Here is an 18,076-nt window from a genome sequence, read left to right as displayed (position 1 = left end):
GACATGATAAATTATACAGGTCTCTAAGCATTCACACAGAGACCAAGGGAGGATATTCTCAGGAGAGAATCACAAAGGTGCAACAGTTATGTGCATCTGATCATATAAAATATTATTTATCGAAATGAAGTCCAAGGAATGATAACTGGAGGTTATTTTTCTTTGTTGCTATTTTTGTTTTCTTTTCCTTTTGTGTTGTTTGTTCATTTATCTGTCATGGAGAGGGCAAGGAGAGACAGAAATGGTGGGACAAAGGGTGAAAAATGGAGGAGGGATACTTACTAGACACTATGTTGAAAGTGAACTATACAACTTATGGGTGGGGTGAGGGGGAACTGGGAGAGAGGGAGAAGGCATGACATTGTTCAAAAAGAAATGTATGGCCTGGGAATGTGGTTAGTGGTAGAGTGCTTGTCTAGCATGCATGAAGCCCAGGGTTCAATTCCTCAGTATCATAGAAAAAGCCAGAATTGATACTGTGGCTCAAGTGGTAGAGTGTTAGGCTTGAGTAACAGAAGCTCAGGGGCAGTGCCCAGGCCGTGAGTTCAAGCCCCAGGAGTGGCAAAATAAGAAATGTACTCTTTATCTGACTTTTGTAACTGTAACCCTCTGTATATCACTTTTACAATAACAATAAAAAATAAATAAAAAGGAAGCTTCTCTTAGGGCTGTAGTGATTATTCCTAGGGCAGAGTAATCTCAAAGAGCTCTAAATCTGTATATGCAGACATGCGAAACTGTTTGAAATGAAATAAATAAATACATGTGGGAAGAATGGTGAGTAGGGAAAAAACACCTAGGACTGGGAATATCAGGCTGATGGAGAGAAGGGTAAGTACTTATGGGAGTGGTGCTAAGTGATATGCTAATTGCAAGGATATCCATCTGCAGAAAGGATGTTAAGACTTGGATACATAAGGAGTGGGTTTTGACAGACTCTGAGTCTTACAATTCATATTTCAATGATTCAGCCCATGAGTGAATCAGTTCCTTTTTCAGTATTTTACTGGAGCTACCAGTATGTTTTACATTTATTGAAAATACACTTACTTGTAAAGTTCTCATGACACACAGTTCTCATAGCTTTCAATAGTTGGCCAATTAGGCACAGCATGGTAGAGACTCAACAAGCATTGATAAGACTAAAAAAAAAGTTATAGAGATAGTATATATCTCTGCCTAGGAATAATTAAGCATAAAGGGAGTTGATTTTTAGTATATGCCAGCTTTGAAGAAATATTCATTTCATCCCTAAATAAGCTTTTTGATTTGTCAGTACATTATTAGGGTTTAAACTCAGGGCTCAGGGCTTGCTACACATACATTCTACTTCTGAACCATGGCTCTAGCCCTTTTTTGTGATGGTTATGTTGAGACAGGGTCTTACTCTCAACCAAAGCACATGCTTGGACCACATTCTGTATATTTAGTCTTCTAGTCATAGCTTGGAAGCCAGGTGTACTTCACCACTTTCAGCTTCTTTCTGTTGAGATGAGTGTCTGATAGAATTTTCTGCCCAGGGTAGCCTGGAACAGAAATCCTCCCAGTCTGAGTCCTTTACATATTTTAGGATGACCAGGCATGTGCTACCATTCTCGGCTATGGGTTCAGAAAGGGGTCTCACAGTCTTTTATGACTGGGCTGGACTTAAGAAAAGATCATCCTGTTCTCAGTCTCCCAAGTAGATAGGATGACAAGCCTGAACAATGAGAGCCTGGCTGTAAGTAAACTTATTATTTTCTAAAAATTTATTTTGTGCTGTTCCTGGGGCTTGAACTCAGGGTCTAAGAACTGTCCTTGAGATTTTATGCTCAAGGCTAGCACTCTAATACTGAGCCACAGCTCCACTTCTGGCTTTTTTTGTGGTTTATTGGAGATAAGAGTCTCACAGACTTTCTTAACAGATCTGGCTTTTTGAACTATGATTATCAGATCTTAACCTCCTACATAGCTGTGATTTCAGGCGTGAGCCACTGATGTAAACCTTAAAGAATAAATTAAGTAAGGCATGGTGGCACATATCTAAACACATGAATATTACTATACCCAGACTTAAACACTGAATTCCCATTTTATGCCCTTCATATATGTGTGTGTGTGTGTGTGTGTGTGTGTGTGTGTGTGTGTGTGTGTGTGTGTGTATGATATATTTGAAAAAATTCCCACTCTTTCTAGTCTCAGTAGATTCATGAAGTAGTTTTCAAAACACCACAGTGTAACAAATTAAATGCTTAAATTCACTATTTTAAGGCATAACAACATCTTAATTATTTGTTTTAAAACTTTACATTAAAGCCATAACAATTTGGTTCTATAACAGTCAAATATAATGATGACTTGTGAGATGCAGAACAGCCATAGAACCATAGCTTACATTGGCAAAGTGAGTTAAATAGCCTCCTTGGGAATAACAGTATTTTCTTTGGAGAGAGAAAAACTTACATGAGAATTCCTCAGTAGTTATTAAGTTGTGAGTATTCAGTACTTTGGGAAACATCCTGAAGAGTGATCTAGGCGTAGAGAAACAGCAGATACTGGAGCCAAACCTAAAACAAAAAATAATTATCAGATACACGTTGTTGAAAAAAAAAAAACTTTTTCAGAAGACACCACTATCACAAGATTCATTTAAAGTAAGGAAGCCGGGCGCTGGTGGCTCATGTCTGTAATTCTAGCTACTTCGTAAGCTGAGATCTGAGATTCATGGTCTGTAACCAGATGGGGCATGAAAGTCTATGTGATTTTGATTTTCAATTAATCAACAAAAATGCCAGAGGTAGAGCTGTGTCTGGAGTGGTAGAGCATTAGTATTGAGCAAAAAAAAAAAAAGCTAAGGAACAGTGACCAGACCCTGAGTTCAAGCTAGAATTGCAGAAAAAAGAAGGCAAGAAAAAGCAAGAACCCTGAAAACTAATAGATAAAAACAAGTATTAGTAAAAACCTGGTTACAAAAAAATCTTGGTAGAACTGTTTAGGATAGCCAGCCTTCTAGCACTAGCATAACAGAACAAACAAAAACCCTATGTGACTGAAAAAAAAAATCGATGTAAGAAAGGCATCCATTCCCATAGCTGTAGAAGAAGTCCTGCAAAACTGTTCCTCAGTGAACATCCTTAACAGGCAGAAAAGTATTTTTTAAATCGAAAACTGGAAATTGTCCTAAGGGCATACAGCAAATGACTAAGTATTCACAAAAACCTGCCCACTGTTCTCAATCAAGGGTACAATATCTCAATGGGAGGGACAAGCAGCCAACACTTCACACCACCTTCAAATAAGATTTGAAGGTGTAGAATTAGTAGTGAGTACAGCCAAGAATTTGGGGGCTAAATCTGTTAACCAGCCCCCATTTATTTGGATAGAGGTTTCACCCTAGGCACAAATAACTGAGAATACTGAGTTCCGAATCACCTTCACCCTGATTACCTCAACCAAGTCCACTTGTAGGGCTAAGTTCCACATTTGAAGAGGTAATCAAGAAAACAATCGGCTACTACCACAGCCCAGCCCCTGAAGCAATGGCTCAAAGATTTAGCCTTAGGTTAAAGAACGTTCAGAAGAACAGAAAGGTCCCAAGCTATCTCCTAAAGAAATATGTTTATTTCAAACAGAATATGAGGAAGTTCAAGCTGAAGAATTCCCTATTGAAAAAAATCAAAGATTTGGGGAAAAAAGAAACAGAAACAAAAAAAAAAAGGAAAAGAAAAATGAATTGGTAGTAAGCAATTAAACTTTTTAAGGGCAATAATTCAGACTGTAAGTCAGCTAGCTTATCAGAGGGAACCAGGGCAAAAGAGAAGTTGAAAAGAACTGTCCTGACACCAGAAGAATTAGGCAGTGATATATGCTACATCATAAATAAATTGTGGAAGTAAAAGGCTAAATGAAAGAAACCAGACAAAAAAAGCCACATATTGCATGATTCTATTTATGAAATGTCCAGAATAGCCAAATCCATAGATAGAAAGTATATTAGTTACCAGAGGATGGAAGAGCGGGTAATGGAAAGTGACTGCTAATAGTACAGGGTTTCTTTTCGGGGTAATGAAAATATCTTCATATTACATAGTGGTGATGGTTACACACTCTGTGAGTATATTAAAAAGCACCGAATTGTACATTTTCAAAGGATGAATTTTAAGATGTGAGTTATGCCTCAATTATGCTGTTATTAAAAAACAAATTAGCATCTCGAGAAGCAGAAAAAGAATTTGATAAAATGCAGCACCTTTTCATTATAAAACATTCAACGTGATAGGAAGAGAAGGGGACTTCTTCAGCTCTCAAATGAACAACACCAACCTTCATTACTGATTTTTTTAATTGTGCTATTTGTTTATTTATTGTGCTGGGGCTTGAACTCAGGGTACTGTCCTTTGTTGAAGGCTGGCTCTGTACCACTTGAGCTACACTTCCATTTCTTATTTTTTTAGTGATTAATTGGAAATGAATCTCATGGACTTTTTTGTCTGGGCTGGTTTCAAACCTTGATCCTCAGCTCTCAGCCTCCTGAGTAGCTAGGATTACAGGTGTGAGCCAGCAGCATGTGGCTCACTATATATATATATATATATATATATACATATATATATATGTATGTATATGTATATATGTATATATACACATATATATACACACACATATATACTATACACTATATATACAATACACTATAAATATACTATACACTATATACATATTTATATACATATATGTGTATACATCTATATATACATACATATATGTATACACATATATGCATATATACAAATATATACACATATATGCATATACACATATGCATATATGTATATATACATACATATACACTATATATAATATATGCATTTATACATATACATATATATATACACATATATAAGTATATATCTATATCCAGAGGATAGCATAAAATGCTCACCACACTATAGCCATCTAATCTTCAATAAGGGAGCTAAAACAATAGAATGGAAGAAAGACAGCCTCTTCAGTAAATGGTACTGGCAAAATTGGTTAACTACATGTAGAAAACTAAAGCTAGATCCTTATATATCACCCTGCACCAGAATCAACTCCAAATGGATCAAAGACCTCGGAGTCAAAGCAGACACTCTGAAAACATTACAGGATGGAATAGGAGAAACCCTAGGTCTCCTTGGCTCAGGCCGAAATTTTTTGAATAGAGACCCGGAAACACAACAAATCAAAGAAAGGTTGGACAAATGGGATTGCATAAAGTTGCAGAGCTTCTGCAGGGCAAATGACATAGCTAGCAAGATCAATAGAAAGCCCACGGATTGGAGGAAGATTTTTACTAGCCATAAAATGGACCAGGGTCTCATATCTAAAATATACTTGGAACTCAAAAAATTAAACCCCCCAACAACAAATCCTCAAAGCAACAACTGCCCAATAAATAAGTGGGCGAAAGACTTAAAGAGAAACTTCTCTGAAGAAGAAAGAAGGATGGCCAATAGACACATGAAGAAATGTTCAACATCCCTAGCCATAAAAGAAATGCAAATCAAAACAACATTGAGATATCACCTCACCCCAGTTAGAACAGCAAAAATCAAGAACTCTAACAACAACAGATGCTGGAGGGGATGTGGACAGAAAGGAACCTTACTTCATTGTTGGTGGGAATGTAAACTTGTTCAACCACTTTGGAAAGCAGTATGGAGGTTCCTCAAAAGACTTCACATAGAACTCCCCTATGACCCAGCAATCCCACTTTTGGGCATTTACCCAAATTTTTACAAACAAGACCACACTAAAGCTACCAGCACAACAATGTTTATTGCAGCATTATTTACCATAGCTAAGATATGGAACCAACCCAGATGCCCCTCAGTAGATGAATGGATCAAGAAAATGTGGTATATATACACAATGGAATTCTATGCCTCCATCAGAAAGAATGACATTGCCCCATTTGTTAGGAAATGGAAAAACTTGGAAAAAATTATATTAAGTGAAGTAAGCCAGTCCCAAAGAAACATAGGTCCCATGGTTTCCCTTATTTGCAATATCTAGTATATGTATGAGTCAAGCGGAAAACGTCAGATAATGTGATGTCAGGAAAATGAACCCTTAGATATGTATTTTAATGTTTTTTTCTTTCATGCATGTTTTTCTAACCCATTTATAAGATTATCTCTTTGTTGCTTTGTATGTCCCTCCCCCACAGTATAACCCCTGCTTTCACTATATTTGATGTCAGTATAACTTGTGGAGGAGATGGGGAAAAACCAGTTGTTTAAGGATACAGGTGGACCTGTTGCAACAATGAGAAGTACAAGTTGTCATGTCCAAAACGAGCTTTACAATGTCGGTGTGGGGGGGGAAGGAGAAGGATTGGGATTGGGGGGGAGGGGGGAGGCTGGGAAGGGATGTGAAGGGTAAACCAAAGGAGGAGGCTGCAATGCTTGGTAAGAAATGTACGCATTATCCTGCCCATGTAATTGTAACCCCTCTGTACAGTATGTTCACAAATAAAATTAAATTAAATTTTAAAAAAATGCTTACCACACTCCATCTCTAAATGTAAGACTGGAGGTATGGCTCAACTGGTAGAGCACTAGCCCAAAGCGAGCAAGCTAAGAAAGAGTCCAAGGGTATAACAGGTGTATTTATTTGTCATATGGTTATATGTTGTAAAAATCTCTTACACATTCATCATTGGCTTTTTATTTTGTTTTTACTGTATATGAAGACAAATCTTTTCACCATTTTTATGGTCTAGGGTCTCCATATCATGTTCAAAAGAACTTCCTTCTGCATATAAAAAGGTGTTCAATCTAATGTTTAAGAGAAAACTGCAAATTATTACTACATTGAGAACAATTTCACAGAACAGATAACAAGAACTTTAAATCCAGTAACACATACTGTGAAGAAACAAGGAGTCTTGCAGGTTCCTAACAGGAGTGTAAATTGATCCAACTCCTGTGGAAAACAAGGGGTCAATGTTTTTAAAATTACAAATGCGTCTATCTTTTGAACCAGAAGCGTTTGTTCTGGAAATGTACTTTATGCTACTGAAAATTGATTCAAATGGCAAGTTTTGTTTTGCCATAATAAAATTGTACTCACACATATGTAGATGTAGTTGTACACTTACAAAGTAACACAGAAATGGTATGCATTACATCACTGTATTAGCAAAAGAGGAAACAACCCAAATACAATCATCAAGAGAGTGTATATACAAATCACAGTACATGCAGACCCAGACCATGGAATAGTATGATGCTATAGAAAAATACACAGCTCTCCATATACTGACTGATTTGGAAAAAATGCAAAATGTGTTGAGTAGGAATAATATAAAATTTTAACTCTAAAAATTAGAGCACAAACAGTATTTTCACAATAAAAAATTTTTAAAATTTAGAGCATAATGCGTAGAGTACAATATTTATGTCAAAAAGGTAGAAGGTTATGAATACATATATGCTTTTTGTCATCAAATCCATGGAGAAATTGGAAAGATAGATATAAGATATAATTTACCATGGCTGAGTATGGGAAGGGAACAAAGGTAATCCAGTACAGATGAGGGACAGTATACTTGTTTATAATATAGCTTTATTTTAGAATCACTTGTTTATTTGAAAATGACTCACAAATGTTCCTCTCACCAATGCAAGAAATATTGTTCATATATCTTCAAAAAATTATGGTTTCATTTTCTACCTTTAATTCATGTAAAATTATGATTATTTTTTTATAATCTTCAACAAGCACAGTCAACAACTATTGCAACTCATTTATTTATTATTCCATCCCCTTCCCTTTATAATGACACTTTTGTAAACACAGGTTTGTTTCTGTGACTTAAAATACTTTACTGATTTTTCTTTCTACCTCTGTCCCTTAACAGAGTTCCAGTTATTGTAGCCCTAGAACTCATTTATTTTTATATTATGTAACATTTTGAATTTACAGGAAGGAAATAAATTATACATTTTCACCATTTCCCTGCAAATACTCCATCATCATTTGCCTTATAGAACAACAGGTATGGATAGTCCCATGCATTAATGCATCCATTTAAATTTTAGAATCTTGTCAAGTTCTTCCTTCTTTTCCTTCTCCCCAAAACTCCCATTATGACCTTACAGGGATTGCATTAAACATTCAGATTAATTTGGAGATAAGGGATATTTTTATATTATGTGTCTGCCAGTTCAGCAAGTCTTTTCATTATCCATCCCAAGCAAAATGTTGTGGTTTTCTTCTACTCAGTAATGCACAGTTTTAAAAGTTTATTCCTAGTCATCTATTTCATACTTTAGGCCAAAATTGTTAATTGGACTTTTCTCCATTATGTTTCCCAACAACTATTGCTTAAACATAGAGAAGCTATTGATTTTTGTATTATATATTTTGTCACTGGCTAGACTGCTGAAATCTCTTCACTGGCTCTAATTAAATTTATACTTGATTTATGCCCATATTTTAAAATCTTGATCATTTGTCTCAGACATTGGCACTGTTTAAGGTCTGACCTTAAATTACATATCTAGAGATAACTAAGGAAGCAAATACCACTTCATATCTTCATATAATTTCTTTTAAGTTAAATGAGTCTTACTCCAATCTATAGAGAGATTTAAAGCTAAGAGCCAGTGGCTCATTCCTACAGTCCTATCTCCTTAGGTGGTAAGAGATCTGAAGATCATGATTCAAATTCAGCCTGAGCAGGAAAGTCTGCTTATCTCCAATTCACCACCAAAAAGCTGGAAGTGGAGCTGTGGCATGAGGTTAAAAAAAAACAAAGAAAGCTCAGGGACAATGTCCAGGCCCTGAATTCAAGCCCCAGGACCAGTACAAAAAAGAAAAAGGATTTAAGACACAAAATTTTATTTTTCTTTATAGGATTGGAGTACTTTCTCAAAACAGAACTAATAATACTGATGGGACTGATAATATTTTGTGATAGTTGCTCTATGCACGACAGGATGTTTAAGCAGTGTGCTTGAGGTCTGCCCCATTGATGCCACTAATCCCTCCCTAGTCTTGACAACCAAAATGTTTTCTGGCATAGTTAGATATCACCAGGAAAGAAAGTTGGGAGCAAAGTTACCTCCAGTAGAGAAGAATAATTTGAATCATAATTTCCTCAGTGTAGTGACACATTGATTCCTCAATCAGCCTTAATTCCTTGTGTTTAAGAATACAAGAAGAGGGGCTGGGTAGGTGGCTCAGTGGTAGAGTGCTTGCCTTGCATGCATGAGGCCCTGGGTTCAATTCCTCAGCACCACGTTAGCAAAAAGAAAAAAGCCGGAAGTGGTGCTGTGGCTCAAGTGATAGAGCGCTAGCCTTGAGCTGAAGAGCTGAGGACCTCCCCCCCCAAAAAAAGAATACAAGAAGAATTGGGGTGTGGTTGAGTGCTTGTTTAGGTATTTTTGAGGCTCTAGATTTGCTCCTCAGCAATGCTATATATACATGATAGATGATGGATACATGAAAATTCCTACTACTTCAAGCATAGAATTTTTTTTGTTCTTTTTTAGTTCTGAGTCCAAAACTCGAACACAGTACCTGCAACTTTGGATCATTGGCTAGCACTCTACCAACTGAGCCATACCTCCAGCCTCAGCATTAATTAGCTAAGATTTTTAAAAAATCAAATGGGAAAAAGCAGCCTTATACCACAAGATGGAAGAGCATGCTATAGTCATAAAAATAGTGACACTAGAACAATAAAGGGCAGATAAATGAAACAGACTAAGTCCAGAAACAAAGTAAAATATAATAATTCAGAATATCAGGAAAAGAACAGGAAAAGATGTCTAACAGAATAGTTCAACTCACTAACAATTTGAGATTCTTAAATATATAAACCATAAAAACCACTAACAATAAGCTCAGAGAAAACTAGATTTATGAAAGATTGTAGAAATTAGAATCTTAACTCCATTTCCAGGAATATTTGGCAAACATACTTTTCCCTCTTTCTCTTTCCAGATACAACTAAAACTGAACATGATATATAAAACACAAAAGGCCTTGAATTGTGGAGAAAAGGCAAATGGGCTAGGTATCTCAAGATCAAAGGAATAGAGGACTAGTGACTTCCTTAGGTTTATTTTACTTTGTTTTCCCTTTTTGCTGTGACTGCGGATTGAAATCAAGGCCTCATGCTCTCATTTCACTTTTTTCCTCAGGCTACTACTTACCACTCTACAACTTGAGCCACAGCTCCACTTCTGGTTAATTGGAGTTATCAGTATCATGGACTTTCCTGCCCTGACTGGCTTCAAACCAAAATCCCCAGATCACATTTTCATGCGTAACTAGAATACAGGAGTAAGCCACCAATGCCTGGCTAAAATAAGCCATCTTCGATACCAAAGGAACATTGTTCCTTTCCAAGGAATTAGAAATAATAAAGCAATTTGAATGGACTATTAACATATATATTTAATAAATTCAAAGGTCTTGAGAAAAAAGACATAAAAAAAACCCAAACCAATAAATGTAAGGGGAAAAAAGATCCATTAAGTGAATATCAATTAGAAATGCAGTAAAAATGCAAGAAAAGAAGGGAGAGAAATAATTTTTTAAAGTGGGCTGGAGGTGTGGCTCAAGCAGTATAATACTTGCCTGGCATACACAAGGCCCTGAGTTCAATCCCTAGAACTACCCAAATACACAAATAAATACTAAGCAATAACAAAAAATAAAAATGCTCAAGAGATAGTCTTAAAAGGCTAGATACAGCTAAAGAGAAGAAAACAATCAGTGAATTAGAAAACAGAAGAAACTGTCAGAACACAGGACATATAAAGTGATGAGAAAGAAGAGAGAAATTAAAGATAACCTAATTTTTATCCAGAAGGAATGCAGAAGTAAAAACCAAAATGGCAGAGACAATATTAATAGGGTTAACAAATAATATTGCTAGAACTGAAGTAAAATTATTCCTTAGATTTAAAAGGCTACCAAATACAAGTAAGCAACACTTCACTACCATGTACACATATATAAACCCATCTATCTATGTCCACATCTATATACATATATACATTGTATTATATATTATATACTCTATATTGAAATGGTAGAATAGTAAGTGCAGAGAAAATTCTGAGACTTACCTGAGAAATGAAATGATTTACCTAATAGGCAGTAATAACAAGACTGACAGCAGGCTCTTCTTTATCAACAATAAAAGTTGGAAGACAATAGAAAAACATCTCAAAGTTCTATGAGAACAATAATTCTGAATTTATAATCCGACTCTAACCAAGATGAATAGAGTAAAATGCGTCTAAATATTAACTTTTTATGTGCCAGTCTTGGGGTCTATTCCTGAGCTTTTAGCCACAGCTCCACAGTCAGCTTTTCTGGTGCTTATTTGGAGAAGAGTCTCAGGGACTTTGCTGCTTGGGCTGGGTTCAAACCATGATCTTCAGATCTCAGCCTCCTGAGAAGCTAAGCTTACAGGTGTGAGCCCTTGCACCTGGCTAAAAATTAACTTTTATACAACAGTTATGAGAGGTAATATATAACCATTTTAAAAATTATTTCATCAAAGCAAAAAGTTTCATTACTTTATGTGCTACTCACTAGGAAAGAAAGGGGAAACAACATAGTCATAATTCCTCATCATTTTCCTTTATTTATTTATTTATTCATTTATTTATTGCTGATCCTGGGGCTTGACCTTAAGGTCTGGGCACTGCCCCTGAGCTTCTTTTTTTTGTGTGTCGGTCGTGGGGCTTGAACCCGGGGCCTGGGTGCTGTCCCTGCACCTTCAGCTCAAGGCGAGTGCTCTACCACATGAGCCATAGCACCACTTCCGGTTTTCTAGTGGTTTATTGGAGATAAGAGTCTCATGGACTTTCCTGCTCCAGCTGGCTTTGAATGGTGATTCTCAGATCTCAGCCTCCTGAGTAGCTAAGATTATAGGCAAGTGCCACCGGCGCCCCACCCCTGAGCTTCTTTTGCTCAAAGCTGTAACACTATACCAATTGAACCACAGTGCCACTTTTTACAAGCGATTTACTGGAGATGAGTCTCATGGGCTTTTCTGCCTGGCTGGCTTTGAACCTTGATCTTCAGATCTCAGTCTCCTGAGTAGCTAGGGTTATGGCTCACTTTTTACTTTTTCAAAGAGCAATTTTCATTGATTTTTTGAAACACATAGACACTAAAGGAAGCATAAGCAAAGCAGTATGATTAAGGTATTTTATCTTTACTATGTTTCACATTCAAAATCCTATTTCCAACTCAATAGTCTTGGCCTGTTCTAGGTCATCAAGAGCACTGTTGAAATAGCATATTTTTACTCAGTACTGAGGTCCTCAAGCTTTCTAGGCTAGTAACCTTGGTTGAACCACACCCTCAGCCCTTTTGTTTGTATTGTTTTCCAAATAGGGTCTCTTCTAGGAAAAATGTGCCTGTATCTGCAGAGTAGCTGGGATTACAGATGTGCACCATACCATGCACCACTGAAGCAGCATTCTATAAAAGAACTAACATACACTTTTGCTATATTCCTTTTTGAAAATGCCGGTTGTGGGGCTTGAACTCAAGGCTTGGGTGTTATCCCTGAGCCTCTGTGTGCTCAAGGCTATTGCTCTACCATTGAGCCATAGCACCACTTCTAGTTTTTGAGTGGTTAATTGGAGATAAGAGTCTTACGGGGGACTTTTCTGCCCAGATTGGCTTCGAACCAGCTGAGATACTCGTATCTCAGCCTCCTGAGTAGCTAGGATTACAGGCATGAAGCCACCTGTACCTGGCTTTTTTGCTATTTTCTAAAGCCAGTTTTGCATATTAGCCTTTTCTCCCATGTCTTCATATAAATAACTAAATGTGATTCACCATATGTCCATTTTCTCTCCACAACTACTAGTTTCTAGAAGAGAATTGGTTGCACCCCAACCAATCAACATGCAAGTTTTAACTCCAGATTTGAGTTAGATATTATCAATCAATAATTCCTATCTTTTTCACAAACAGGACATTAGTACACTTTGATGCTCCTATGTAAGATCCCTTTTTCTGCCACAGCTACCTGTTGGCTATCAACAGGTACATTTATCTTTGCCTTGTTAAGCTCTTCTGGAAAACCTATGTTCCACTTCTAACATGTCACCTAATAGCTTAAAAGTGAACAAAACCACACCTTTACCTGTAAAGTAGTTTATAGTTTTATTTTTGGTGACATATGCTAACAAACAAACAAACAAAACTGGATGGTAAAAAAGCTGCAGAAAACTCACCAGAGCTCACTGGAAAGACTACTGTAAGACATAGGCAGAGGTTCTTAGTCTGGCACTGCAACCAGAATGGGGCTTGCTGAATTTAGCTACAGGACTTTAAAGGGAAAATCAATGCAATGAGTGCTGGTGCCTCTAGAATGTAGCAGTCTCTTGAAAGCATGGATGCCCAGTTTCCTTACTTCTGACACTCTAGCAGTTCTACTAAGTGCATAAACTATTTCAAAAGAAATAAGTTTTCTAAGGACTCTGCATATTTTACCTTACCTAATTTAATTTAGTAATGGAAAGTGCTATGTGAAAGCATCCAACATATGATGATGGGGTTGTTATTGCTGTCAGTGAAGAATCAGCAAATCAAGGATAATTGTGGAGCACTCTCACCTGGCCTGGGGAGTAAACATAAATTGGATTGCAAATTACTATTCCAAACCAGTTACTACACATTGATCTCCTTTATCAGCATGCAAATTATCTGCAATATGTACTACCTATTGTCATTTGTTGATCCTGGGAGTCTTGGGTAGGAAACTGATATAGGATCAATAAATGATGACAGGTCTCTTAAGGACACTACACTTTACCACTCAAGATCTTAAATTATTTTGTAATATTAAAAAATCCTAAAAACAAAAAGGGAAGCACTTACTGAATCTCAAATCCCTCATCTTTAGTGACTGAACAACAAATCAGAATGGGACTTCAAGCTCTGTCCTGTAAGCTGTGGAAACTGAGGCATGAAAATGAGTGAACATCTTTCCTAAGATCAAGAGACTAGTAAATAAGGGAACTAAACACATTATGTCTATTTTAATATTAGCATGAACAAATTAAGATAAAACTATTAAAAATATCAAAAGGCAGCCACAATATGAATCCAAGCCTGGGTACCTATATGATAGCTGTTTTAGCATGAATATGAAGGATCTTCTGTCTCAAAAAGTATGGGATTGGGGGGGGGGATTATTCATACCACTATTTCCACACATTTCCTCAAGAAATGATTGTCAAGAGGTAGCTAACATAGAAGCTCATGTATATAACTTATTAAAAATTGTTTGTGCTTTCTTGGAAGCAAATAAACCAATCTCCCTTAGAGGCTGTATTTTCCCTAACTTGTCTAGTTACTTGACAACCTTCAAGTTCCACGAATGTACTTCACCTCCTCAAGAGCATCATGACTAAGAGATCTGCCTTGAAAATTCATGCAATGTGATTAGTTATGTTATGGAACCACTTCTACAAATAGCAGTCTCTCAAGATACATGTATGTGGTTCTCTAACATATTCATTCATTAAAGAGAAAGAAAAGCAAGAGTAAAGAACAAATTCACTGAAGAAAACCCTATGTCTCTAAGGTATAAAGCCTTCCAGAAAAAGGTCTGAAGAACAAGGGAAAAAAAAATCAAAGCCTCCTGGTACAGAATTTGCCACTAATATTTATGGATGCCAATTCCTGAAGTAAATATCAAGTTAATATTTTACTCTAAGTAAGTCTCCAAAAACAAATTGATATGGAGGGGTGAAGTTTACAGACATTTGGAGAGATTAAACTTAGAATGGTGATCATTTTATTGGATACCAAAACAAAATATGGGGCTTCTGAAAATGATATACCAGTTTGAGGTTCATATTAAATATCTTAAGCAGGAAATTTCACTTTAAATCCTTCTTTGCCTTCATACTGTAACTTTTCAAAGCCATAATGTCAAAATTAAGTTTTAAGAGCTAGAGAAAGGGTATTTATTGTTGTTTTATTTTGCTACTTGATGGCACGAAGGCTTAAACTCGAGTACTGTATTCACTTGGCATCATGCTAGCTCACTTGAGCCATACCTCCAATTCATCTTTTTACTTGGTAATTGGAGATGGTGTCATAGGGACTCCAGGCTTACTTCAAACCATGATTCTCCATGTCTTGGCTTCCTGAGTAGCTAAGATTACAGGTGTGAGCCACTGATTATAGTGCACAGCTAGAAAAAGTTGTGTTTTTTTAAACTCCAAAACCAAGATAAGTTTTCTAAATAATGAAAGCCTGAGGTCTGGGGTGGTATCTCAGTGGTACAGCACTTTTCTGGCATGTGTGAGGCCCTAGGTTCAATCCCCAGCATTGCAAAAATAAGTGTGATATAGCAGAAAACTGGAAATTTATATGAATGAGGTCCCACTTTCAGTGAACTACCTTAACAGTTACAAAATTTGAAAAGGAAAGGCCAGGGTGGTATCAAAAGGGAGGATAGTGGAAGGACTTAAGAGACAATCTTGAAGAAGCTGAGCCCAAGGGACTGCAGGCATAGAGAGTGAAGACTGACAGGGACTCCCAACCCATGTGGAAAGCAGGTGGATGGACCCAAGAGAGAGGAGGGAAGACGAGTTATGGACTGGTTAGAAGGGCAAAAGATGAAAAAACGTGAGAGAATAAGTCAAGAAAAAAGGTGAAAGGTATGCAAATGTTAAACATAGTTTAAATGTTAAATATAGTTTAGAAATGTGCAGATTAGCCTAGAGCTGATAGCTCATACTTGTAATACTAGCTACTCACAAGGCTTAGATATGAGGATCAAAGTTCAAAGTCAGCCTGGGAAATAAAGTCTGTGAGACTCCTTTCTCCAATCAATCATCGGAAAGCTGAAGTGGAACTGTGGCTCAAGTGGTAGAGCAATGGCCTTGAGCAAAAAAGCTTAAGGACAGTGTTCAGACCAACTTCAAGTCCCAGAACTGGTACCAAGAAATGCACATGTTTAGAAGAACAGGGCCCAAAACATTGGAGAAATATAGAAAAAAAGAGAAAAAATGGGGAAAAAATTGGAGAAGATTGAATTATGGTATTCAAAATTAAAATCCTTTACTCTTTTATAAGTATGATAAGCAAAGTTGTTGTTTTTTTTGTCAGTATTAGGGTTTGAACTCACGGCCTCACAATTGTTAGGTAGGCACTCTACAGCTGAGCTACACATCCAGGCCTTTTTTGAGCTTGTTATTTTCAAGATAGGGTCTTACTTCCTGCTGAGGAGTGTACCTGGATCTTGATCTTCCTATTTTGCACTTCCTACTAAAGATACATGCCATAATGCCCAGTTTCTTACCTATGATAGTCTTATGGTCTTTTCTGCAAAGGGCTGGCCTGGAACTGTGATCCTCCTGATGTCAGCCTACCAAATACTAGCATTAAAGTATGAGCACTGGCACTCAGTTAAAGCTGTCATTTAAACAAGTCAAAAACTTCCAGGAGTGGTGCTGGTGGCTCACACCTGTAATCCTAGCTACTCAGGAGGCTGAGACCTGAGGATCATGGTTCAAGTTTCAAAGTCAGCTCAGGCAGGAAAGTCCATGAGACTTATCTCCAATTAACCAGCAGAAAATCAGAAGTGGCACTGTGGCTCAAGTGGTAGAGTGCTAGCCTTGAGCTGAAGAGCTCAGGGTCAGTGCCCAGGCCCAGATTTCAAGCCCCATGAGTGACGAAAACAAAACAAAACAAAACAAAACTGCCAGGTGTGGTGGTTCAAGCCTGTAATCCTAGCTATTTATGAGGCTGGTATTTGAGAATCAAGGTTCAAGGTCGGTCTAGGCAAGAAAAAGTCTTAAGATTCTATCCCAACCAATAACTGGACACAGTAGCACTCACCTGTCATCCCAGTAACATGAAGATGCATAACTAAGAGAATCACAGTTGAAGCTAGCTTAGGCATAAAAGAAAGACACAATCTGAAAAATTGTAACTGGCCAGATGCCAGTGGCTCATGTCTGTAATACTAGCTAATCAGGTGGTTGAGAACTGGAGAGTCTGTTTCACATCCAGCCCAGGCTGAAAAGTCTATAAGACTCCTTCTCCAAAATAACCAGGAAATTATGTGTACTTAAAAAATATGAACATGATTTCTAGTCTCTCAAATCAACTTCTCTATTTTACCACAGAAAGATTTGCCTTTAATAAAAAGTACCCTTGGGAGGAAATAAAATAATCAGAAAAAAGCCAGGTAGGAGGCATGGCTTAAGTGGTAGAACACTAGCTGAATAAGCAAGCCAAACAAATTGCAAGGACCTTAGCTAGTCCAAACTCTGATGCTCGTAAAAACAAAACAAACAAAAAAACAACAAAAAACAAGCAACACAAAAAGGGCTTGCAGTATGGATAAAGTGGCTAAAACACCTGTATAGTGAGTGCAAGGCCTTGAGTTAATCAACCCATAAAAAATCTTACAAAAAAAAATAATAATCTGACAGCGCCCAGGCCCAGAGTTCAGGCCCCACGACCGGACCAAAAAAAAAAAAAAAAAAATCTGGTTAGCGTAACTTGAAGTCTTCATTGTTACTATTTTCAGAAACTCTCTCCACAAAAAAATAAAGCTATCAAGTATATGCTTTTGGAAGATAAGCATGATTCTTGTTTGGAATTTTACATTTTTATTTTGGTAAAATATACAAAACATAAAAGTCGCCACATTATTGTTAAGTACAAATTCAATGGCACTAAGTACATTCACTATGCCATTTAACTCTCATCAGTATTAGAAAACCTTTTCATCTTCCCAAACAGAAACTACATTGCTTGAATTCATTCTCTCTACTCCCAAACCTGGCAATCCCTCTTACATTCTGTATCTGAATTTCCTCATTCTAGGTACTTCATGTAAGTGAGGAAATACGTGTCTGATTTATATATGAATATTTGTATAGATTTTAAAAAATCCCTGCAAACAACCAACAGAGACACAGGAATGAAGATTTTAAAAGGGGATATTGTTATGCAATAGAATACAGAAATAAAAATAGATACAGTTAAAAGATTTAAAAAAAACTGTATTAGCCATAAAATGTTACAGTACAGTAACTCCAGT

The 18,076-nt window shown here is 36.9% G+C and overlaps 1 protein-coding gene across 1 annotated transcript in view; it reads right to left on the bottom strand.

Moving 5' to 3' along the window:
* Nup62cl (nucleoporin 62 C-terminal like) overlaps positions 1-18,076 on the bottom strand; it is a 67,376-nt gene that overhangs the window by 37,742 nt on the left and 11,558 nt on the right. Inside the window, exon 3 of the mRNA XM_042690060.1 lies at positions 2,443-2,546. Within this exon, the coding sequence (XP_042545994.1) occupies positions 2,443-2,546 (104 nt within the window). The remainder of the gene's footprint in view (positions 1-2,442; positions 2,547-18,076) is intronic.

This window comes from Dipodomys spectabilis, unplaced genomic scaffold (genome assembly GCF_019054845.1).
Source record: "Dipodomys spectabilis isolate Male_0828 unplaced genomic scaffold, ASM1905484v1 ptg000132l, whole genome shotgun sequence".
NCBI classification, from domain to species: Eukaryota; Metazoa; Chordata; class Mammalia; order Rodentia; family Heteromyidae; genus Dipodomys; species Dipodomys spectabilis.
The sequence above is the reverse complement of the archived record's forward strand: the minus strand, read 5'-3'. Positions and strand labels throughout refer to the sequence as shown.